At 33.3% G+C, this 14,001-nt stretch overlaps 1 protein-coding gene across 1 annotated transcript in view; it reads right to left on the bottom strand.

Annotated features, from left to right (window-relative positions):
- Nucleotides 1-14,001, bottom strand: part of MAN2A1 (mannosidase alpha class 2A member 1) — a 103,453-nt gene that overhangs the window by 42,044 nt on the left and 47,408 nt on the right. Inside the window, exon 12 of the mRNA XM_021524782.2 lies at nucleotides 11,304-11,371. Within this exon, the coding sequence (XP_021380457.1) occupies nucleotides 11,304-11,371 (68 nt within the window). The remainder of the gene's footprint in view (nucleotides 1-11,303; nucleotides 11,372-14,001) is intronic.

Here is a 14,001-nt window from a genome sequence, read left to right as displayed (position 1 = left end):
CTCTTTTCAAAACTCTAATGGTCCCTCATGTAAGGGTCAAGGCCTCCTCAATCAAGGGTATGAATAACATGACATTTTAAGTACAGGTCCCCTCATACATTTTGTATGCTTTTCTGCTAAGAATTACTAAAGATGACCTATAAAATATAATTATAAAGACTATAAAATAATTGTTCTGAAAATAAATGTCATATATACAATCTTCAGGATATGATCTGTTCATAGTGCTCCTCTGGTTATACAAAAATTAGACATTTTTCAATATCTCAATCCATGTTCTGTTCTTAATATTCCTTTAGGAACAAAACTCATCAAAAGCCAACTGTGCAGGCTCATGATTGTGACACTCTCCTTGGCAGCAGATTAATGCTTTTTCCCTACAGCTCTTCTATCAGTTACTAAATTGGGCTTCAGAAGCTGTGTGTTTCACAGCATTTCAAGACATTTTTCAGTTCTATTCCAAATTCATTTTGTAAGACAACATTTTTGGACAGAATTACTCAAACCCTCATGCATGAAAGTCTTCTGACCAATGTCCTCTACATTTTTGAAAGTATTTAAGTCTGATTAATACTAATTTCAAAGAAAAATTGACTGCAGGTATTTTAAACTATCCTTATTTCCTTCCCTGTGAAATGAATATTTATTTCTCAAATGTAAAATATTCTCATGATTTCACCCAAATTATACTACTTCTACTGCATGTTATTGCAAATACTGAACTCTGTGAATCTGTGTACCTCAAACTATTATCAGTGACATCTGATCCACAACCTTCTTTCAATAGTGGGAAACTTCTTTTTAAAAAGGAAACAAAAAGTATTAAAATTAATTTAAATTAATTTGTCAATTTTTATATAAAATCCCATAGGGCCTGAAGAATTATTTAATGTATTTTGGAACAAATATGCATGGATATTTGTCCAAGTATACAAAAATATTTTTCTTCCTAGTTCATATTTCAAAAAGGAACAAAATCAGCACTACACATTAGATACATCAGAGAATCTATTCTGGGGTTTTTCCAGAAGGGGAAGTGCACTTCCAATGTTAAATCACACTAACTAATTTACAGAAGTCTGATGTTAGGGATTTAGGATATTTCTTTTAGAAACAGAATTTCTGGAGGATGAGGAGAGGGAGGGGTGTAGAGAGGCAAAGGGAAAATGCAGGATTTTCCAGTATGAGAAAGTTTCCTGACCCTTTGCATTCCCATAGAGAACAGATCTGCTGCTACCAATCTACACAACTAGTACGAGTAGTTACTGCACTCCTCAATACTCCTCACCACATGTGAAACCCACCTATCAACAGTAATAGTAATTTAAAGAAATCACCAAAAAAGACCTCCACAACCCTCTCAAACATCACTCTGTAAACATTTAATGCATAAAACAGTTACAATATCCAGCACTCAGACAATCTTTCACCAAAAGTGATACATAAGCATCCAGCTTTTACAACAGATTTGCCAAGTGACAAAATAATATTTGTCAGAGGAAAAAAACTTTTTTGTCCTGAACAGAAAAATCTGTTTTCCTGTACAACAAATTGCTGTGCTTATGCACAACAACTCTAAACAGATATTCTCTCATTAGAGCTACCAGTTCTTATACAAACATCATTCAGCCTTTTAGATCACTGGAAGGTCTTACATGTCTTAACCAAGTCCTTTTCTCTTTTATTCCACCTAGTCAAACAGAGGTCTGTGCACAAAACAGACTGTTCTATAACCTTAGGTCATGTTAGGTATTACAAAATACACTTTTTTCGCTATGATTCCCAAGAGTAAACCGAGGAGACAAAGGAAAATCTAGATATTAATAAAGCTCCCCCTGCAAGACTAGGAGGCTGCTGTAGCTTGACCTCTTAGACAAACTGAGAAATCACTAGGGAGAACTTTGAAAAATGCTACAATTGCATTTCTTGAAAAAGTCCAAATCTGATTATATTGTTCTGTAACTCAAGTACCAGTTTTTCTAATATAAAATTAAATTTTTAATTATTTTAGACATTTCCTCCAATTATGTCTTCCTATTTTCCCCTGTATGCATAATGACCATAATGACTGCAGGCATTTATAGACTTATCTTCCTTATTATCAGTCTTTTCAAACTAAACAGATGATGCTCTTTCAATATCTCTTTGGTTGCTTTCTGCTTTAGGGCTCTTGTTTTCCTATTACCACTTTCCAGCTTCTGACTCCATATTTTTGATGAAGCCTTCATCACTCTTGAGTATTTCAGCTGCATTTTACAAAGAACATTTCCACTTAAATGATCCAAGAGCAAAAGTGCTTTTGACACCATACAAGTAACTCTCTCAATTCCATCTTCTGTCATACCTTCTGCTTCACTAACATCCATTTGGTAAGTCTACATATTATTTTTCCATGTGATGTGCAATACTTCCACTGCTTGCTTCTTTGATTGTGAAATAATGTCTCCAGTTTACCAAGAGAGTTTTAAATACTAATCCTATATAGAGTCGTTGTTGTCAGTATGACATCAAGTTTTATAAACTATTTACATTATAATAATTTATATTACATCTGTTAGAATGACAGATAGAAAAGAAAGTAACTTGTGACTTTAATATCTTGCCTAAAGAAATCCTTACTTCCTTTTTGGCCTTACTTTGCACAGAAAAAATCCACCCTACTCAGATTGATACCAAAGGATATAATTTGAACAATATGTGATATCCAGCATTTACCAGCGAACATTTATCAATAAACATTTAGAAAACAGCTAGGCAACCAGCAAGTCTGTCTATTAACTGAGTGAAAGTAGCACAAAGCTAAGGTCAAAGCAACATATGAAACTTCAGTGAATTGTGCTTAAACTGCATCAACACACCTAACTATATTAAAATAGTTTCAACAGTTTCTAGAGATTAAACATACTTCTTCTGAGATACAGTAGACACTGAAGCCATTCACATTCATAACTATACAATCCCAGACATTTAATTAAATTGAGAAGTGTTTTGTTTATGATTATGACCTATCATCTCAGACACAAAATCTGGGGCAGTAGGATTATGGGTGGTTTATTAAAAATCAAGTTAAACAAACAGCTTTCTATTAAGTCAGGAAAAAGCAGGTTCTTCCCCAAGAGAAGATTCAATACCTTCCCCCAAGGGTCTTTCAATTGACTGGATAAAGTCTAAGGAGATTTATGAGTTCACCTAACAATATAAAATAAATAATGGTAACATAGTCCTCTATATCACATCCCGCTAAATGTCTCTTAAATTCATCAATACTATCACAGATTTAACATGAAAACAAAATCAGTTTACATCAAAGCAGCAAATTATAATCAAATTAAACTGTTCATTCTAGAGTAGAATATTAATCTTGAATATATATAATAAAATGTTATAATATATGAAGTGAAATAGTGGGATTTTTCCCTCCTCTTACATAAGACATCTTTTGAAGTTTATTAATAATATCCTGCATAAGAGTACTAGAATGGTAATCTTAACCTCAAATTACCAGCACACAACGTAAATTTGTGTTCTTTTCACAAGGTGTAAAAATGTGGAAACAGAACCTATTATCTAGGGATCAGCTTTTCATTATACTATTAAACTGGTGACATAAAGAAATAAAGTTGAATAAATAAGTAAATTCACAAGAATCTACTTCAGTAGATTTGCAACTAACACAATACAATGCCATAATTATAATAGCATTTGAAAAGGAATGTGTAGTTTAGATACTGAGCTATGTAAAAATTACATATTATTTCTAGGAGTAGTAATGTCTGACAGTTCTGGTTAACACACAAATAAATAAAAACAGTGGTTCTGTGCTTATAAAAAATAATCTTGGCTTGACATTTCAGAATCACTGCAGGATTACCCTTTCTAATGACAACCCCAAATCTGAACTTCAGACTCAATAATAAAGGTGAGAGAACATGCATTTCTATTAATTCTCTCCTTTATAGCTCTGAAGAGAAATCTTTATAATATCCATTGCTCATGAAAAGGCAGAATTAGGCAGACAATAGGCACATAATCCAGCTCTCCACTCTCACAGGAAACAAGACCTTTGTGTGGCTTTCTCAAGAACAAACCACGGAACACCCTCAAGAAAACAGCATTCACAAAAAAAACACAGACAACGGCACAGCAAGAACTACATATTCTGAGAACACAAAAAAAAATCAACATCAACCTAAGACAAGACTTTTAAATGTTATGTACCTACTACATATGCCAGATACACATACTTCCTATGATTTAGATGGATTGTAGTGGCACATATATCCTAATTTGGAGCACATAACTACTCTCCAATTAAGGATAAAAGGATTAAGTCCAAAGGCACTATTTTAAATTTTTCTTTTACCACAAAGTTGTGAGATGTTCAGAGGTCCAAGATGGGCTTGAAGCCCCCTGACTTTTTCAGGATCAGGAAGTACCTTCACTAAAATCCTTTCCTTGTTCCTCTTGTAGTGCAGGCTTTATAAATCTGCATTTAGAAGGGAAAAAAAATCTGGTTCAGAAGAGCAGAAAGACTTTTAAGTATTCCATATCAATTCAGTCTGTGCCTTGAGAGCCTTGGACTAACTACAATATTGCCTCAAGGTAACTCCAGTAAAAAGGCTGAAGGGGCCAGTGCCTGGAAAAAAAAGAAATAATACACAAATGTACTAATATACTGAAAATATGTATATCCTACTTCCAAAACTTCTTCAACAAGTACATGCATATGATGCAGATCTTTCAGCAGTATTCAATCATTCACTACCATATTCCCTCATAATGATTACTTTCTGTGCTTTGAAAACAAGCTCAGGGTTTTTCCTCCCCCTAGAGTATGTTTAGTTTGCCTGTTCCTTCTGCATTTCATACTTCCACTAGAGTGTTCCCAGAGGAAACCAGAAATGTATTGTGAGACCTAATTGTCATATTTTAGTTTAATGTTGTAATTTTTTATAGCTACTGTAGTATCAAACACCTTCTCTGTCTGATTGCACTGGTACTGCAAACCTCAACAAAAGATGCTGATATTCTGTTCATTGAAATGAAAGGATTAATTTGTGCAATTTAGAAAAACAGCAAAGATCCTATGAAACCCATAAACTATGAACTTACTTACTGGTTTAATTTTGCAATGGTAATTTCAAAGACAGTCAGTAGACAGAAACATTTAAAACAGATTGTCATTAGTTCATCCACAGTAAGACAGACCAAAAATTGAAAAAAGTTTCATGTATAAGAATTTTTATATGCTAAAAATTAATTTTTAAAAGTTTGAAATGTATCAACTTTTAGAATAACTTGAATTCAGAAGCATAGCATTCAAAAACTGAGTTTAAAAAAATTAAAATTAATTCCACAAAAAGCTTTGAAGTACAACTAATTGCAAATCAAAGCTGTTTTCTTCTTCTTCATAATGAAAATTTATTGTGCCTCAAAAAATGTTCCACCATGCAATTTTAAATCCCTTAAACAAAACCAGGCATTCATCTCTGAGCTTATTTGTTGTTTTGGTTTTAGACTTCATAGATAAACTTTTAAAGAGATATCAATTATCAGTGCCTGGAGTCAATTCTGAGATAAGCCTGTATGAAGTATATTTGAAAATTATTTTTAACACGAAAACTAGAAAATTTGCACAGAAAATATGGAAGCCTTGGAAAAAGTATTATGACTTTACACAAAGAGTGAGAATAAAGAGATCAAGGTGCTGTGAAACTCTTCCAGACCCCTCACTTCCTGTCCCATTAGACATAGTCAATGGAGAGTTTACTGGTAATAGTTGCACTGATAAGTTCCACCTAAAAAACAGAATGAATGCATCACACTTTTTTTGTTCAATTTGAATGAACACCACTTTTACCAGAATGATTTTTACTGAAATAGGTATTTCAAGTTCACATTTACAAACATTTCAAGATTCAGACGTCTGAGTTATCCTGAGTCAGCCAAGCATTTCATTGCCTCTGCAACAGCTCTTCCATCATGAAAACCAAGGAGAATGCTTTATAAATATCCAATCAATTTAGCCAAAATGACCTTGAGTTTACTACAAACAGAACATGTTCCTGGCGGTTACAGGTCACCTGAAATCTAGTAAATTGATCAGGCAGCTAAACACTGAGATTAACACTTTAAAGTAATTTTCAAAAAACCATTAGGCTGTATTGAACCTAAACAGCCAGAGTATTGGATACTAAAGTGCAGGCTCTTCAAATATCACCTCTAAAGTGTTTTCTAATTTTTCACCTCCTTGCACTACTGTCTGTTTAATAGAAGGGCTTAATTAAGCATTGTTTCCTAATAGAAGCAGTGAGTATTAAGGCTTGACTGAATGAGTATTTGTCCTGCTCTCCTCCCTGAAAGATACTAATACAGAAGTTTCACTTAAACACACAACATTGTGCATTTTGTGATCACTATTCCATCCAATCAAAACTTAAAAGTATTGGTTGGTTTGTTTGCTTGTTTTTTCAAGATCTGTTTTCTTCTCTGGGGAACAGGTGTGTATATTCACAATGCATGAACTGCCACAAATATTTATATGAACACATCTTAAATGTTACAGTTTTTTGTTTTCTTTAAAATTGTTTTTTTTTTCCCTTCATTGAGATTTGAAAATACCTTTTCTACCACTGTCCTTTTTTTTCCCAGCAGTTTTGGAGTATAACTAGGAATACCTATGCTTCTGAAATCATGCAAGCATAACAGGCATTTAAGATGTTTATTATTAAAATGTCAAATGCTCTTGAAGGATCCTCTCCTTGTAACTACATTAGACTAAAGTTTAGATAGATTGTACCAAAACTGGCAACACAGTTCTAAAGGGAAAAAAAAAAGGAAACAAAAAAAATCACCAAAGCAAAAGTTACCAAATAAAGAGTATTACGTTGATCTAGTCACATTCTAAGCTCACAAAGACATAGTTATGGCATGTGACTAACAAAGTTTCCTTCTCAAATTATTCTTGCTGTAGTCATCCAACCAAATACAGTACCATACACACTGCTCTCTCAAGAATTTTTGACTTTGGTACATTATTCTCTATCACACATTAAAGTTAGCAATATAGATTTAATTTTTGCATTAAAGTGCTGTGCTGAAAAAGCAGTGAATACTCTGCCAAATAATTTTTTAAAATATTATCAAGTTGAAAAATTGTAGAAGTGAATTGGGATTTTCTTTCTCAAAAAATACCATGCATTTTGGATGTAATGGTATAAACACAATTTATGCCAAAAGCTTTATTAAATACAACTTTATGCCAAAACCTGCTCAAGGATAACAAAGTAAGGATAATAGCCAAGATTATTTTGTATCCTCTATTTGAAAAAAGGAAACATTCTTTTATAAGGTGGATATCACTAAACTGCTTTGACAGATCTTTGAAGAAATAATTGATATCCTCCTATCATTAATCCCCTAGGCAACCTAAATATTTCAGCTAGTGGAAATAGTGTCTGCTAAGCTATAAAACTGGCCTGATAAGAAGGATATTATATCATATTGTTCCCCTAAGTTGACACAAGTTGTTTGTTCTTAAATTATAAGAATAGCTAGTTTAGCACAAAAAAAAATCCTAAATTGATGATTTTTAAAATTTTTTCAGTACCATAGTATCTTCAGTTCGGATAGGATAGAGTGCAGTGGAGGTCAGTATTGAAATTGCCCAGATAGGTACATGAAGGTTCAGAAGTTAAAATAAGAAGCAGGAAGAAGAGCTAAAACCTAATTGCCATTGTTAGGCCTTTTCACTAAGGTTCACCATACTGTGTCAAACAAGACCACTACAAGATCGAGACTGGTGCAGACACTCAATCCAGTCATTAGGTTGTGTAGCACGCTCCCCTGCAATGCTGTCTCCAGAAAACAGCACAGAGAAATAGCTGGGAAACCCTTCCTCTCACAGCCAGTGTCCCTTCACCTGCTGCTGACAGCCTAATCTGGATGACAGGAGAGTCAAAAACACCCCCGACCCACCAAATGCAGTGAGAGCAAGTCTTTTGTCATTCAGCAAGTATGACCTCTGGTAGACTGCTCCTGAAAACCTATTATTATACCAAATAGCAGGGCAGTAACAGAACATGAGCCAGCATCCAATTTATCAGCGCGCTCAGTGGGCTTTGTCTCCAAGACATGCAGTAATTTTAAACTTTAGAACAAGACTGAAGTAGATCCATATCCAGTTGGATATTATCTTGTGAAAGCTCCATTGTTCAGCTAAATGAAATATTTTTTTTTTAAAAGCATGCAACTTCATTTTTCAGTTAAAATTGATTTAGTGTAATTAAAGACTCCAAAATTTCAGCATTCAAAAGCCTGATCATAAGACCGTTTAGTCACCCTGAGGTCATGGAGTCAAGTTAAGACCTAAAATACCCTGTACACCCATTTCATCGAAATTAACACATTAAAAATACACTTAGGTATTAATAAAGATATAACAACAGCACTACAGAGAAGAGATGCTCAGATGAGGGCAGAAAAAATACCAGATCAGTTACAGGTGGCAGCTACTTAGAAGCAGTTTGAAAGATAATTCTCAACAACACAACAATATAGAGAAACTTCACACTAGAACATTAACAACTGAAAGATAATGCTCCTCCTGCTTTCTTTTTCTTCCATATAATAGAATTGTCCTAGCGCTCCCATACAGTCTGCCAGATCAGTTTTCACTGCTGACTACAACTTTCACGAGCAGTGAAGAGAACACTTAACTAAAAAATACCCAAAAGGAGGGATGGATGAAACAGGCAAGAGGCACACTACCAACCATGGTACTGAAGAAAGCTGATTATATTTGCAATCAGTAAAATAAGAAAAAAAAAAAGTTGAAAAGCCCTTACGAGTTTCCCATCTGCAGTGTCACTGTAAAAGCACAGTTGATATGAACCACACTTATGTAAGAATAACCAAGATAGAATACAGATATTTTTTTAAATTCTGACATAAATGCGAAAATATGAAAAGCTAAATAGCAATTAAAGAAAAGTAACATCTTGCCAGTTACATTGATTTAATTTCTATGCCATATAATGACATATTAGAACACACTAGTGGAAAGAAATCTAGATATTCAATTACACACAGATTAATAATAAAGACTATTAAGAACAGAAGATAAGCAAATAACAAAGTTTTGGTGAAAATCAGTTTTTAAAATCTGCTGATGCCCCAAAACTATAAATGGAAAAAAAAAGAGTTTCCTTCTTATAAACTTTGAAGTCTGAAGTTTAAGCGTAGTAATTTTTAGATTTATTGACATGAGTTTAAGCTTCTACTGAAAATAACATTTCTCATTAAATGCTACAAGAAAATTCAGATGCAATCATAATAATCACATACTAGATTTAACCAGTAGTTATAGCATCAGCTTACATACCACTTTTCCCAATGGTAATAAAGTTAGTGGAGATTCAGACTACAACCAGAGATAGAGTTAGAAGCCTAAAGAGACTAAGCTAATTTTTATAAGCAAAAACAGTTTAACAAAGAGATACACAAATGAAAATTTTAACAAGTGAAACATGTAAAAGGTACTGTACACTTATGCATTACTTTCAAAGTGTTTCCAGAAAACCCCAGTCAATAGTCAATAATATCAATATTTAGTCAATAATATCAATATTCTCTTATAATCTTTCTTTGCGCTTTCTGTCTCATTTTTCCCCTCTTCATTCTTTTTCCCATATTTCTGATTGCAGTCTTTGGAACATGTATCATTGTACCTTATATGACTCTATGGTATCTTCACAATACCAGACAATATGAAGTTAGTAATTTTCTACTAGTACTATTTTCTTAGTAAATTAAGACCAGTTTAGAGAATAGCAGCAGTAGTCTGCCAGAATAATATTATTGTTAATGTCATATATATATATTTAATTGACAAGTCAGAGGGGGCAAAAAAGGCAAATATCTGAAAAGAATTAAGATCAAAAAGGGAAAAACTTACTTATCCTATTATGCAGAGACAAAAGTGGAACACTGTATGCAAACAAAAGGTGTATTAGGGAATGAAAAGGGCACGGGGAAAATTTCAACAGCTAAAATAGATAAGGAAAGCAAAGGCAATAAAGCTATCCTCAAATGGCAAAGAAAATACACATCATTACTTGCCTCCAACCAAGTGCTTATATACTACATATACAATCCTAGCTAAAACATTTTAGTTAAATAAATAGGCACCCGAGTTCTTGGTCATTTTGGACAAGTTTAAGATAATCTTCTAGCACCTATATAGTGCTCCAATAAGAGAAGTCCTATTAAAAAAAAAAAACACTCTATAGAGAAAAGTGTACACTAGACATGTTAGGTATATATAGTGCTGGAAGACTGAAGACAGCTTCCCCCAAAAGGTCACAAGAAATAAACTTTACTCATTTTTTCAAAGACTTTAACTATATTTTTAAACTATATTTTTAGTAGCAGTTAGTTAGCTGAATAGTTGGACACCTGCATCAATTAGGCAAGTAAGACTTATTAGTTTGCCACTAGAACTAGAGAAATCAGATACTAACATCAGAAAAAATAGAATTCACTGCTTTTTTAATTAATCTGAAATCTTCTGTTCTGTAAGCAAAAACCTTGCGTTATTTGATTTACAGAGACATTATTTGATTTACAGCAGTTCTTATACCCAGACATCTTATTCACTTTATTGGATCAGCCACTTTAAGTTAATGCTTACATTATTTCAGTTGGTATACTGAGTGTTCATGGGTATAGCAGGATGCAAATTTCAGCTGAATACCCTACAACTGCATATAAATAAAAAAATAACTCCTCTTAATATAATGGAAAGTTGGAGTTAAGAGAGAACAGTATCCTAGCTGATCTTCTACTTGATTTTTAAACACAATTCAGTATTTATAAATTGTGATTTTTAGGCCTTATAAAAACTTAACATTTTTTTCACAGAATTAATTGAGGCACATGTAATTATGCTTAATTAGAATCTTCTATTTCTTCTCTCAAGCACAATCTATTACACAATCAAGCACAATCTATTACGATGCTGTAAAAGCAGTCAAAAACAGAACACTTACTTTAGCTGTGGTATGTGAGAAATACCTATAGTTTTAACATGCTGTGTCCTCTTTCAATTAGACATAATATTAGCATAATCGCCCAGAATAATTTTTTGAATTTTCTTTATTTTTTTAAACTTTTTAGCTCTATTTTGAACAAAAATTTTAAAAAATAAATAAAAGGAAATGGCATCAAAAACTACCTACTAGGTAGAGAAAATACATATATTGCTAAAAGAATCTCAGATACTTAGTAATATGTAAATTATTTACCTTGGTTGCAATGTCAGCTTTATAACTGTCTTGCGTGGCAAAGAATCTTGAGAAGCCTGAACATCATCCTACAAGAGAACATCTTTGAATTTGCTTTTGGATACACTTCAATGGTAATAATATATGAGCTTTGTCTATTATATGCATTTTGTGGAGTACAAAGCCATATTAACAACACCAGAAACCAAATCTTATTTTAGCCCATTACTGAGGATGACAAACCAAAAAATTTAATAAACTAAATACTTCACACTGACAAAAGAAAGACATTTACTTTGACCAATTCACTGTGAAATATTTGTTTTCATTAAAGACCTTATTACATTCCATTATCAAATTATTACACCTGTGTTTTCATTTTTGCACACAAGACTTCATAATCACCAACTTCCATCAAATTTTGCAAATACTTATCACATACTTTTATTAAACTTCTCCTGATATAAATTTACTCTGAAACAATATACTTCCGTGCACTTACCACAAGGATTCACTGTGTAGTCTCCTGTGAGCTTTCACTGTTACCTCATGTTGTACAAAATGAAAAAATTTCAAAAAACATAATTTGAGGTGTGGTGTGGTACTCACCAAACCCTAAATTATGGGGCTCACTTCCACTGAGGAAAGGGAGAGACAAAACATTGCTGTCACTGTTGAGAACAGCCAAACTGCTGATTCACAGTGCATCCCAGTCAGTTCTTACAATGGTGACCATCACAGACTTTGAAATTGAAATGCAGAGTTTTCAGTTCCTCAAAATTTCCTTAAAATCATGCTTTTCAAATCCAGAAATTGTCACTTACATCTAAATTTTCTTTCTGCACTGAAAGAACTAAGACTAATGTACAGGAATATTGTAATGGCTGCAGCTTTATTTTTACAGTTTGACCCTCATCGATGATCCAACCAAACCTGGGTCATTCTGGGATCCTTAAGTGTCTTCTCTTTATCAGTGTATTGCCTTCCAAGTGGTTTTTTGTTTGTTGACTAGTGTAGAATTTGCAAAACTTAACACAAGAAGTACAAAGTATTCAGTTATCAACCACAAAAATCATGATGCTTTTTTGCACAACTAATAATTAAGAATAGAAAAAGTGGTGTCATTCCAGAGTTCTTCAATAGTGTCTTATTCCCAACCTCCTTTTTTCTGCCTCCAAGAAAGGGAACTTTTCCCTGGCTATACCTGCTACCTGCTGGAATGCTGCTGCTACAGTACTGTGCTCTGCTCTTCTAAGTGTTTTTTACTTCTTCACCCCTCAAAAACAACAGCCACTTTCAGTCTTAGAGTCTTCATCATTTGTCTTTCTCAACTCTCTTGACATTCATTCTGGATGCCCATCTCTCAGCAATTCTTGATGTCAGCTTCCATCAGCCACCAAAATACCACAATCTGTACTCCAAAATGAATGTCTTTGAACTTCCAACTTGCTCAAGGTTTGCAAAGGTGTTCTGTAAGTATCCTGAAGTTCTCCTGTTAACAGTCTACAAATCCCACATCAAAAAGCTTTTGTTGCTATATCCAGTGTATAGCAGAGATACTAGATTAATGATATAGTGCTGTAGATATTGTGTGGCATACAGACAAATCTTAATCTGCTTTAGTAATCACCTTGGTTTTTTGTTTTATATAGAAACAATAAATTAATTTAAATAAAAACTTCCCTTTTAATTTCTGCTTTCACAATGGTAATAACAGCTTATTGAGTTAGTATGCTCCTAGGCAATATACAGTTTAAACAGCAATTAGCACTTCCACAATGCAGTGGTATTAATCCAGACTGATGAAGTACAGGAACAACAAAAGTTTAGTAAAATGTAACATCGCAACATCTTCCAACATAATTCAGATCAGAAATAAAACCTTCATCCCATTATTGCCTTCAAAATATTCCTACTTTATGAAAGTGCATATTCATTTTCCAAAGAGGAGAAAAATTATATATTTGTGACACACAAGCACATAGTATAAAAATGCAGCATATATATCTATATAAATATACACATATATATTTATATAAAAGCAATAAAAAGTATAAAGAACTATTAACAAATTTTTTTATGTGCACATGTGACTGAAGAGTAGTTCAAGACATGACACAACTAAACCAGTTGAACGTATGTAATGTTTGTTATGTCAGAAGTGTGAGATAATCATATCATAAAGACTGTCCTAACCCCGCTGTGTTTATGCACAAAGAACTTAAAAGTATGTCATTTTGTCTATCTTCAGGGTAAATGCATTAAGTAGACTTTCTAAAAATTCATAGCTGTCACAAAAGAGCACTTTTGTTCAGAAAATGAAGAAACTAAGAATTCTGAAAGGCAGTAATATTAGAAGTGTTTTTCTTCAAGGTGTTCTTCACTGTAAAATAGGTTTCAAAATGATACATGAGGATCCATTGCTGACTTTATCATCCACTTCATTGAACATTCCTGTTTCAAATAATTTCAGCAAAGTAAAAAGGGCGCAAAGTACTGTCTTGATCTAATCTTGAAAACAAGGTTAAGACTTCTGTTAGGGATGGGAATTTTTTTCTCCCCACATTTCTTAAGCTCCTCTGTGAAGCAAAGCCAACTCTCAGGACTGCGTACTGTTATATATTCACTTACATATGTATGTTACTTAAGTCACCAACAAATTTATGCCCACAAGAAATTTAGAATACCTGCTTTTACTATCTAACTCACAAAGGGGAAC

The sequence above is a fragment of the Lonchura striata genome, chromosome Z (assembly GCF_046129695.1).
Source record: "Lonchura striata isolate bLonStr1 chromosome Z, bLonStr1.mat, whole genome shotgun sequence".
NCBI lineage: Eukaryota > Metazoa > Chordata > Aves > Passeriformes > Estrildidae > Lonchura > Lonchura striata.
Note: the sequence above shows the minus strand (reverse complement) of the source record. Positions and strands in the feature narration are given on the sequence as shown.